Genomic DNA, 12,522 nt, shown 5'->3' on the forward strand with positions numbered 1-12,522 from the left:
AATATAGAAAACCCACAATGAGTTGAGGGTTGGCAACACGCCTTATAGAGACAAAGATTCATCTTGTTGAGTTTTAACAAAAGCTTAAAAGAGGAACCATTTGAAACAGAGAAGAACCATTAATGCATGAAAACACAGCATATTACAAAACTTTTGGTATGACTGAGAAAAGACCTAACAAGAAATAAAATAATAACAATAATAAAATAGATCTAAGGAGGCCAGGCTGGCTGAGGCTTTGAGCAACCTGGTCTAGTGGAAGGTGTCCCTGCCCATGGCAGGGGGGTTGGAACTAGATGGTCTTTAAGATCCCTTCCAAACCATCCTATGATTAAGAAGCAATCACTAGAAGCTGCAGCCAGAGAAATCCAGATCTGCTACAATTCTTCTGAAACAATTCTGAGCACTGGCCAGTGGAATACACTTCAAACACACTAGGTTTTTCATCATTTAATTTGTCCAAATCAAGAGCAGGTATCTTTCTGGAAACTATGTTTTGAGCCAAACATAAAGGTTACTGGGCTTAATAGACGGTGTATTACTGGACTGTTATAAAAGCAGGCCAGGTTATATGATCTCATGATCACCTTCTGCCCTTTAGCTATGGTAATAGTGCTTAATTACAACTATAAACCTCTTTTTTCCTTTCCTGTGTAGCCTGACCTGTCAATGTGAATATTTCATCTACAATAACTTATCTAATATGCTTAAAAACAAGCTCTAGAGCATTAAAAAACCTACCAACTACACTTCTTAAAATTTAAGATGGTTGATTTGTTTGAGTTTCACAAGATTGCTTTTGAACTGTGTTCCAAGCTGCATCTATCAAACTCCTAGGTTTGAATGCAAGAAAAATCGTCCAATTTACTTAAAACAAGATTAGCTAAGCTACTGCCTCTAATGAGACTATTACAACTTTTTCTTAACCAAACCACTGCCTTTCTATTCTATTTACTTATCTCCTTTTTTTAACATAACACACACCCATGCTACTAGACAGAAGCCTTCCATCAACTCAAAGCAGAAGTGTTTTTCCTCCGCCTCTACTTCTAAAAGCCATTCACAGCTAATACATTTGCTTTTTCCTTAAAACCTGCTCCTAGGAGGTCAAAATTCACCAGAATGTTTTGGGACCAAACTATCTCAAAAGCCTCTGCCCTATTTTTAGATATCTGTTCTGCCATTTTGCCAAAAGTCTTCTAAGATGAAATACTAAATTTAAATAATCATAACTGAGATTTTTGCATTCACATGATGTATGATTCAATGAGCCAAATCTTCAGCGTAGATGAAATCAAGAAGATGAGATCAGCCAGCAATGAAAAAAGGGTTCACTAAAAGGCATACTTACTTTTTGGCAAATCCCCAGTGCTTGAAGCTGAAACTGTTCTGCTCCTGTCGTGAGATGGGCTGCTCTCCTCTCTTTCTGTTACAGTTGATCCTTCAGAAACAGCAGAACCACAAGCTACAGACTCTAAAGCCCCAGAGAACACTGAGGCTGAAAATTCTGAGAACTGTGACTCAGGAATTTTATGACGTCCATTTGGCAATTCACCGTTAAACTGTTCATAGGAACTGCTATAAGAGTAATCACTTTTTGCATTTGGCTCATCAAGATTATACTCCTCTGGATTTGGACATTCTTCCTCTTCCTCATCTTCATCTTCAATCTGTTGTTCCAATAGGAATGGGCCATTCACTATATGGCCATTTGTTTTGGGGGATTCTATCCACTTAGGGTCTGTAGGGTCAGTGTTGACAAGTTCCTGCTCAACGTCATCATCTTTTTCAGTGTTTTCCTTCTCGGTGTCTTCTTTTTCATCCTGATCATCTGCTTCACCTGAAAAATTTCAATGAACAACACATTAGATCATATATCAATATACCATTTTTAAAGTAGGCATTCATAATTTTTAAGTCTTCAGTAACTGCCTGACTTCTGACATCTCAACAACGAAACACTGAGTATCACTGAAATATGCAAGGATCTTAAAATCTAAATTAAAGGCAAAAGAAAGAACTAATAAAGATGTTGGAGGAAAAAAGCAATTGGAAGTGGTTCAGGACAGAACGACTCAGAAGAGAAGGATGTTATGAAGGGAAGATACGTGAGGTCTTGAAAGTAAGCCTTACAGATCCGTAACTCAATCCATGTCAAACAGGGAGTCATCGTATCAGTAAGAAAATCTACAGTAAGAGCACAACCAAACCAAACCAAACCAACAGTCTCTTTAGGTACATTTTTTATCAGAACTGGAGAGAGTTGACAGGAAAACCAGGGAAGGCAGAATGGAGCTAGACCATAACAATTATGCTCCAAATCACCAGGACTAAACAAGAATTTTAACAAGACATTTTAATAATTTTAGTGAAGAAGCTGCAATTATTATTACCTGACAGATCACTGCAACAAACATTATAACAAGAAAAGGGGAAAGCAGCAATGACCAACTACAGTAACATTATAGAACACCAATTCAGCTTATTTTTCTTCTATCTCGCCAAGATTCTAGGTCATGCTACTTAATGTGGGATGACAACTGACTGTTCTGTTGCATTTTCTATGTGTTCTTTTGTGGGATTTGATAGCTACACTGCTGCTGATGTGTTTTTTTCCCTTCTATAGTAGGTTTGGCTTTTCTTTTCCTTTTTTAGACTTTCTAGTTATGATTTTACCTACAGGAGAAAATGAAACAATTATCTAGGACAGTTTGGACATTTTGTTCATTGCACCAGATGCAATGCTGCAATTATGTTCCCCTCTGAAAAAGGAAACTCAGGGTCAATACAAGCAAGTAATACTAACCATCATCATTTCCAGGTTCTTCATCTACTACCTCTTCTATATCAGCTGTTTTTAGTTTCACCTCTGGGTGGTACTCATCTTCCTGTTCATTTGATGGTACAGCTGAGGTTACATTTTCTTCTATTTTTTTCCTTTCGGCTTCTCGCTCTAGTTCTTCTATTTCCTGCAGGCGTTTTTCTAACAGCTCAGCTTGTCTCTTCTGTTTCTTCTTCAGTTTTTTCTTTTTGTTTTTGGATATTTTTCCAACCTGAATTATTAATATAAACAAACAAAACCCCTTAATTATTCTCAAGGCATCTCACACCAAATTCACTTGCAGGATATTTACTTTTTATCTGAAAATACTGGATGACAATTAATACAGTAAATATATATATTAATATAGTAAATATATTTTCCATTTTACTTCAAATCAAGAATCATGTACAGTTATATGAAGCAAAAAAAAGCTATCAAAATTTTACATAGTTATACATGTTTTTACATGGTTATTTATTAGATACAAGAGAAAATACAGCTAAAATGCCAGAGTAAAATTCCTATGCTCCTATAATCTTGACTAGGCACAATAATCTTACACTTCAATCTAGAACAACAGATGATATTACTGAAAACGATAAAGAATTTTAAATACATTCTGTGTTGTTCTGCTATTTCCCTGAGAATGGAAAGCAATTTTATTATTCAATTCTGGCCCAAAACATATGAATCACAAACAACAGATGGCCATTACAAAAAAAATTCACATTTTATATAACATAAGGACTGCAGAACTCAGGTACAATAACAAGGAGAAGAAAAATTAACATATCTGAGCTAGGATTAAAACACTTTGATTCTGACTTCTATTTTTACCATCTGATAAAAGAGGCCTATCCAGTTTTCATTCACTGTTTAGATATCACAGTAAGAAATCCTCATATAATTCAAAAATAAACTAGAAGGAACACAAGGAAATACTATTTTCTCAAAGGTTTATCTGTAAATCCTGTTATCTTCAAAGGAAGTCACGGGGCAGTCAAAAAAAGACGGTTAATTTGACAACCCAATTCATTTTCAGCCATGTTGTATGACCACTGAAATTACGTATGTTCTGCACACACGGACGTAGAAAGCAGGTTTGGCCTTAGATATTCTTGAACAGCTGTATTGTAAGTGGTTATTTGCTGTCAGTATATGGCAAAAAGATCTTTCAAACCTCATAAACCCCTGTCCTTTAAGGCCATTAATGATTTAGGCCTTGAAGTCCTTAAGCTATCTGCAGTGTATGATGTTCAGCACATGCCCCCATTTTTGTCAGGGTTCGAATGGAATGGATTATTGAGAGATGAAAATGGCAATGCTTAACTTCCTCTGACACAGCTACAGAATCGTAAGTCTATGAGAGTTACCATCAGAGAAATACCGTGCTTAAAACTGGTAAGGCCAAAGACATTAATAGAAAAGTGTTGTTTGAAAGATAAAAGCTTTATTCAAAGGAAGCTTTTAAAAAGGGTAGAGACTACCAACAGTATAATAGCTACTAACAGCTACAGCAACATAGAAAATAAGGTAGTTAATTTGAATTATATAACAATACTTACGGGCTTTTGTTGTGGAGCTGTACTCACTAAAAAGAAAAAAAAGTTAAAGATATATTTTTACAAAAACAACTCTATAAATGCAGAAAATAGTAGAAATAATGTAAGAATATTCTTAACTAAATATAAGGCGGTGATGATTTTTTTTTTTTTTTTAACCCAGTCTGTTTGCAAGCACCTGCTACCTGAAAACAGTTCATTGCTCCATAAAAGCATCTGGATTTAGAAGGAGCTAGCATCAATTTCTGTTCACAGAAATTGAACTGTGCTGCTGTGGTTGGTGGAGAGTTAACAAAAGTCAGAAAGGAAAGTCTGAATCAGTAAGGAGTGGACAGAAAACATTAAGTGATCGCAGAGTTGTCACAGACAATATAAGTAGTCATCTGACTGAGCAGGTACAGATAGGAAAGTCGAATATTCATGTTTCCTTCATCTGAAACAAGGTGGTTTGATTGCTAGGACTGGAAAGTGCCTATGGCAAAAAACACATCACCACAGATGAAGCATCTCCAGCACGGACCTCTTCCTCAGCATCTCTCAGAAGCTGTCCCTAAGCTGATACAGAAGGGGTAACAGTAAGAACCTGGAAATCTCTTCATCAATGACTACGTCTGATGAGATTACCACCCTACCTGTGACAATGCACAGAACAGCAATACAAGCCACAACACCCACCTCCTTACTCCCCAAATAATCAAAACCACTAGAAATATCCCAATACGGGAGACAGAGGCAAGGCAGAACTGAAAAGAGAAAGAGGAACTGCACAGAGGAGAACCTCTCAGCGACTCCTTCAGACACACAGGCCTACGGCAATTAACAAATGCAAAATAAATAATGGAGACTGCTGAGATTTGAGAGTTCTTCTCTAGGTTCAGATTCTGTCAGCAAGTTAAGGGGAAAAAAAGCCCTGAATGCCCCTGAAAGGGCAAGGTTTTCAAAAATATTCTTAAACTTGAGTACCATCACTGCTCTAAAAAGGGAAATAATGCAGAACCTGCTCTTGAGATGCTGTGAAGGAACACATCTTCAGCTTCTGTGCAGAGCCACAGATCTAATCACAATTTGCTAAGAACAAAGTGTGATAAGAACGCCACCAATATATTCCTCAAAATAATATTTATTTTAATGTCAGGAAGCAATATAAAGACTGCATGAACAAAATCAAGTTACTTCCCACACAAATAACAAAGTCTTGGGCTATGTGATTACACATTATGTAAAATTCAATACAATATATTCATGATTCATAAAGTTTTGCATGTTAACATATATAATACTGTGAAATATTTATGCATTTTGACCACAGTATTTGTTCCTCATATAACAGGTATTTTTATTATACCTCAGAGATTTTAATCTGTGATATATTTTCTGACAATATTACAAAGGTATTCAAATGTTACTATTTCTCCACTACCCACTCCATGGGCTCGACTGCCATATAAAGAGCAACCATGCTAATAAAGATCACTAGAAAAGCCACACTTCCTCCTTGTTTGTCTTTACTGGGTGCTGGGAACTTTACCTTGGTTTCCCCTAACTAAACCTAGTGTGCAGCTCCTATCTAAACGCTTGGCAAGTTTAACATAAAACAGTTCACATACAGTGCTAGGGAGAAGGGCTTATCACAAATTTGGTTAGGCACAATAAATTCCATTTTCAAGGGTGAAAAACTATGGACTCTAAGCCTTTCCACTGCATTCTGAGAGTAGAGTTACAACTGATGAGAAGGCAGATAATTTCACAAGGACACTGATTAAACTGTAATGGAACTAGACACATAATTTAGACGAGATTATCGATTACTGTCAATATTAGAGGTGCAAGGCTCTAGTGCAGTTAAAACCCAGCCATTAAAACTCGCAGGCTGGGAAGAGAGTTAAGTTTAAACCAATAAATCTCTGTGTGTATTTGGGGACCCTGAAAACTTGAACATGCAAAACTGAAAAGAAAGCATTTCCCTGGTAGTTTCCAGAGCATGAATAAAAATTAACTAGACACACTTTTTTCACATGCAATTGTTTAAAATGTTAATTTTCATTAAAATTAATATTGTTAGCATTAATATACTATGGAACTTTACTACACTGATTTAAATATACTATCATACCTGCTGAGCCAGAGGGGGGAGGAGCACCAGCTTTCTGCCACTCGGTAGCTTCAGCAGCCATTCTACGAACATAGGCATCATCCACACACATCAAAATGTTTTCTGGCTTTATATCCGTATGAATGATCTTGCACTTGCTGTGTAGATAATCTAGACCTTGAAGTACCTAATTACAAAAGGGTTTGGTTTTTTTTAAATTTATTTCAATTACCCAGACCCAGCTAAATGTATTTATTAGTAGTACAGAGATGTTCAATCGATTGCCTGCAGTCCGTACGTGGCCTGACAGGATAATTTATTTAGCTCATAAACCCCATTATTGAGACTTTCGTGAGTAAGACGCTGGCTGGATGAACTGTCTTGATAACAGCAACCTGCTCTCAGACTTCCATTTCCCAAGCGCTCTTCAGTTGATCTGCACATGTGTAAGAAAAAAAAAACTTGATACATCTTCCTCTGAAAAAGGAATTTGGCTGCTCAGTCAGAAAAGCTGATCCTCACTGGTCCATTGTCTAAAAGGTAAGTTATTGGGGGGAAAAAAAAAACCAACCCCAAAACCCACAACACTGCGAGTATTACATACTATAACAGAAGTCTGGTCTGTGAATAACCATCTTACAACTGATTATTAAAAAAAGCAAAAAGGTAAATATGTCGCTGGGGTGAAATGTTAACTATAGTTATCCTTAGAGTGCCAACAGTAATTCAGCTTTTAATGTGACCAAGACATTGCATAAGGATTTGCCCACCTGTATTTGTCACATGTATTTTTCCACTAGTCTTTCATACTATCTGTAGACTAAATTCTGCTAGCTCATCAAACCTGCTTATCCAAAGTCTTAAAAATGCATTCTGGGTCAAAAATTAGCACATAGTTTTTACAAAATGAAAAAATTGCTCAAATTCTGATTGGAACAGGAATACAATAGTTTGTATGATTTTACAAATGTTTTAGGTAAGACCTAGGTATAATAAACTATGGAAGTCAATTATCACAATTATCCAGCACAGAATACAACAGCATAAACCAAGCTATTGCTATGATAATGTACATAAATATCATAAAAAAAAGTCACCAAGAAAAAAAACACCTGCAGAAACCTAGCTGACCCCACTTAAGAGACTTCTTTCCATTTTTAGAGAATGCTTGTTCTACAGCAGGAACAGACCTCCAGACTCAGGAGCTCCAGGTACAAGAACATCCCACCATTCTATGTATTTCATAAATATGTTAGCAAGCTCCTTCCTCTCAGGATGCTTTAAGCCATAACTAGCTAGAGTGAACTCTAATAGGAGTATGTGTTGGTTCAAACTGCCATTAACAGAACACAAAGACATTAATCCACCACCCAGTCCTGAGCTGAGAAGGCAGGCAGCAGCGTGCATGTGGTATTTACACTCAGGCTAATGCATCCTAGAAACTGCTCGATTGCGTGGCTCTGCTTCCTCCAGTTCTGGAGCTGGGTTAGAACAGCAACCATTCTGAGGAGACTGCTTTATATGCCTATATAAAAAAGTGTGTACACTTGAGCAGGTCTCAGCGTCAGTGCTAATGGTGCACTTAAAAACTGCTGCGCTCTTCATAACCTGAGTGTTTGTCCCTGAAGATCCAAAATATGCTTGACTACTTGCCAAAGGAGCTGAAAGAACATACAGTATGTCTCTAAGTTGGAAAAGTTAAAGAAAGACTGGTTTATACTGGGAAGGTAGGGAGTGGTTAAGTGAGTTCAGATTTTAAGGGAGGCCTTAACAGCATCAGCAACATAAAGATGGATTATAATACTCTTTCCTCTCCCACTACATTGCAGACCATCTTACAAATTACCACTGAATGTCTGTTATTCTGAGGCCAACTAAAAAAAAAAAGATTCCAGAGTACACTGAAAGCCATAAACACTGAGAAGAAAAAAATATCTGTTCCATTGCAATATGCAGAAGTGGAATTTTTGTGAAACTAGATTCGTTATCTCCCACTTCAAAAACATAGCCTTTCCCCTTTTTAAGTAACAGTGTTAGGGTGACAGTTTTGTCTTTAATTTGTCTCAAGAGCTTTTTTTGGGAGGAAAAAAAAGGAGAGAACATATTCTTCAGAATCCAAATCAGTTCCATGACTTACCATAAGGACCATTCTGCTAGATTTTTATAATTAGAAAGAATGTTCTTAGCTGTCTTAAAACGAGGATCAGACTGCTTCATCCTAAAAACTGGAAGTACATTTTACCACAAAGCCAGTAAGGAATAAACCAGCATACTACATGGACAGGCTATGCACCATGCTCTGATATGATGGAGAACAGGGAAAACACTCCTGGTTTCTATTTATTTGTCCACTGAAAAAGGAAAAGAATGACATGGGTAATGTATTGTGACTAAAGAATTATGACAGATCCTGTTACTACAACCAAAAATGTAAATTAGAAGGCTGTATTTTTGCCCCTTATAAAATGCACATGGTTAGTTTCACATAAAGAAACTTATAATTTGCAGTTTCTAATAAATATTCCCTTTCACTTTCTTTTTCTTTCAAGGAGCCACATCATATTGACCCATTCAAGAGATCATTTACTATGTTGTAGATCAAAGCAAAAGTAAAAAAAATTATTGGTTAAAAACACAATGCTCATTTCAGCATCAGTTTCAGAACATGATCCTCTCAAAAGAGACTGATTCTATAGGTTTTATAACCCCAAGTAAGGTTTCCAGAACTAAAAAAAATGGATACTTCCAATCATATCCCCTGGACACATCCAAGCATCTCCAACAAAGGAACTGCAGCAACTAGCCCTTCTTTCAATTCTGCAAGGTCTTCTGCACAATAATTCATATAATTCTACCCCAAAATTAAATTTCTTATTAAGAAACTCAACTCTCAGCTGCATTTTAAAATAAACTTAATTTTGTCCCAGTGCTCAAAAGCACTCAAAAATTGGGAAAAAAAAATTTTCAAATCACAGCATACAAAATTCCTTTTTAATTGCAGCATGGAATTACAGTACTTTCTGAAACAACATGGTCTGCTGTACAGAAACACCAGTGCACCGTAACACACACTGCCCTTGGGTCCCCATGCTGCATGCATCTGTGTCTGCCTCTTGAGTCAGGTCCTCAGTCGTGGTGATCAGAGAAGGCACTGATAGCCTCCCCCATAATTCTGTCTGTCAGGCCCCTGTCCTTGCTGACCTCCCTTCTCACTGGGTTGTGGTCAGCATCCCCAAAGATCCCACCTGAAAGTCCTCCTCTCCTAGGTTACAGGAGCCTGTTGGCAAAGATGCTGTGAAGCTGGATTCAGAAATTCTCTCCTTTCTTCCAAAAAGGGGTTGTTTTCAGCGTGGATCCACTCAGTGCTCTGGCTTACAGCCTGTTTCTACAAACTGCAGCAGGGAGCTCCTAAACCTGCCTTCGCTGCTAAACCCCGTGCATCAAGAAATTACGTAACAATTTCTCAAGTTTTGACCAACTCCAGGACAAAAGTGCAACCAAAGCAAAAGCATTCCAAACAAAAACCCCACGACATTTACTGAAAACAATGGATATTTATATGCACGTATTGTACAAATACACAAATTCCCATTTCTTAGCAGGCAGCTCAGTTCAGCGGGAGCACTGCATTACTGCAGCTCCTTATTTCTAGTATCTGGGGCCATTTTTGTTTAATATCTTTTATCAGTGATCTGGAGGAGGGGACTGAGTGTGCCTCAGGAAGTTTGCAGACAACACCAAGTTGGGTTCATTCATTCTATGATTCTTTAAAGCAGTGTCATAGCTCCAGGCCTGTCTCAGTAAAGGCTTAAAAGGAATTATTAATCTTTTTTTCCACAATTATAAAAAAAATAGTTTGGCCATTTTCCATCAGAATGAACTACTTCAGACCTCTATGATTCTATGACCAACCTCGTTGTATATATGAACCTAAAATTTCAACTGTATACTAACACCACATCAATCAGGTTTTTTAGCTAATTCTGTTAAAAAAACGGATAGGTTGATATTCACCAGTAGACATACAATAATAATTACAAAGTAAGTATCTACTTTAACAGATTGCTTATTAATAAAATACAGGTGATGTTGATGAAAGGCAATGAGAGTTTCTTAAGTGCCAAAATATTTCATTCATCATTTGTAGATATTAACTGCACAAAGACTCATTGCTTCAACTGTTTATTTTCTAAAGCAGCTCAGGAAACTTCCTATGAGTGGGAAATCTTGATTATATATATATATATATTAAAAAAAAATCAAAACAAAACAAGCTCCCAGCAGGCAAAAAAGCAGCCTATCCAGAAATATAGTCTTGCAAACCTCCCCTGGGATTACCAACAAAATTATCTTATCTTAGACATTATTAAGTAAGAGTTCAGTTGAAATATTATCATTCTAACCTTCAAACTGTTAACAATTGTGGAAAATACTAATTAAAACAAATCTTACCTGTCGAATTATACTTTTTACACAACGAATGGGAAGGCCTTGATAATTGGACTTGATTATCCATTTTAGAAGATGATGTCCAAGTACTTCAAAGACCATACAGACATCTGGGATTTAATTAAGGATAATTTCCAAATAAACTTGTTGATGAGATCAACAGAAATGTTTGTTTGCATACTGGCTAAAGCAACCATCACCCTGTTTAGAGGGAAATCAGCTCCCCCAAAAATGAGCAGTACATGGTATAGGCTTTGGTACTACATTTCAATCACATATAAACACATACACACAGTGCCCAAATGAAGAACAAGTTAAAAAGAAAAACTTTAATTATGCAATTTTTGTCAGTTATTTCTACATGTTACCAATAGCATTAGGGTGAACAATGAAATAAACAATTGGAAAAAGTAACCAATTAATTTTTGTTTTGTTTGAAACCATTAAAAGTACTGATTTGGCCTATTACCTCTAGTTTCAATAAATTTAAAATAATATCAATAGAAGGTTCTAACAACAGAAGTCTGCACCAAAGTGGTTTAGAAAATGAACCATACTAAATCTCTTTTTGATTATGCTCAATTAAGGAACACTTGACAACAAAGACTGAAGTAGTAAGAGAATGAATCTCTTACCACCTACGGTTTTAACTGCAGAGAATAATAGCAATCATCAAAGAACTTGTGAACAAAGAAAGCGCAGAACTCGGAGGCAACATGCAAAAACCACAATGCCAAAAAGTTTTAATTTGCCACAGCATCTACTAGTGGCCACCAACAGAGGTGGCCAACAGTAAATGATCAGGGAGGAAGATCATCTAGTTCCAACCCCCCTGCCATGGGTAGGGACACTTTCCACTAGGACAAGTCCGTCAAAGCCCCATCCAGCCTGGCCTTGCACACTTCCAGGGATGGGGCATCCACAGCTCCTCTGGGCAACCTGTTCCAGTGCCTCATCACTCTCTCTGGGAAGAACTTCTCCTTTTATCTAATCTAAACCTTCCCTCTCACCTTAAAGCCATTACCCCTTGTCCTGTCACTACATATACAACGTCTTCCCCCAGGTTTCCTGTAGGCCCCTTCAGGTACTGGAAGGTGCTATAAGGTCTCCCCGGAGCCTCCTCTTCTTCCAGGCTGAACCACCCCAATTCTCTCAGACTTTCATCATAGGAGAAGAGTTGCTCCAGCCCTCTGATCATCTTCGTGGCCTCCTCTGGACTCGTCCATGTCTTTACATTGAGGGCTCCAGAGCTGGACATAGCACAGCTGATGGGGGTCTCACGAATGCAGAGTAAAGGAGCTTCTTGTGATGCAGCCCAGGATACGTCTGGCTTTGTGGGCTGCCAGCACACATTGCAGGCTCATGTCCAGCTTTTCATCAATCACCACCCCCAGGTCCCTCTTCTCAGGGCTGCTCCTTATCCATTCTCCACCCAGCCTATACTTGTGCTTGGGAGTGTCCGGACCCCGGTGCAGGACCTTACACTTGGCTTTGTTGAACTCCATGAGGTTGGCAGTGGCCCACCTCTCCAGCCTGTCCAGGTCCCTCTGGATGGCATCTCTTGCCCCCAGCGTGCTGACCGCACCACACAGCTT

At 37.8% G+C, this 12,522-nt stretch overlaps 1 protein-coding gene across 1 annotated transcript in view; it reads right to left on the bottom strand.

The window, feature by feature from the left end:
- The window catches only part of SRPK2 (SRSF protein kinase 2), a 93,181-nt gene that overhangs the window by 20,970 nt on the left and 59,689 nt on the right, over positions 1 to 12,522 (bottom strand). Inside the window, exons 6-10 of the mRNA XM_010161528.1 lie at positions 10,931 to 11,037; positions 6,500 to 6,665; positions 4,390 to 4,415; positions 2,807 to 3,053; positions 1,352 to 1,840 (exon numbers count right to left, since the gene is read on the bottom strand). Of these exons, the coding sequence (XP_010159830.1) occupies positions 1,352 to 1,840; positions 2,807 to 3,053; positions 4,390 to 4,415; positions 6,500 to 6,665; positions 10,931 to 11,037 (1,035 nt within the window). The remainder of the gene's footprint in view (positions 1 to 1,351; positions 1,841 to 2,806; positions 3,054 to 4,389; positions 4,416 to 6,499; positions 6,666 to 10,930; positions 11,038 to 12,522) is intronic.

This window comes from Eurypyga helias, unplaced genomic scaffold (assembly GCF_000690775.1).
Source record: "Eurypyga helias isolate BGI_N326 unplaced genomic scaffold, ASM69077v1 scaffold12501, whole genome shotgun sequence".
In the NCBI taxonomy this organism is placed as follows: Eukaryota; Metazoa; Chordata; class Aves; order Eurypygiformes; family Eurypygidae; genus Eurypyga; species Eurypyga helias.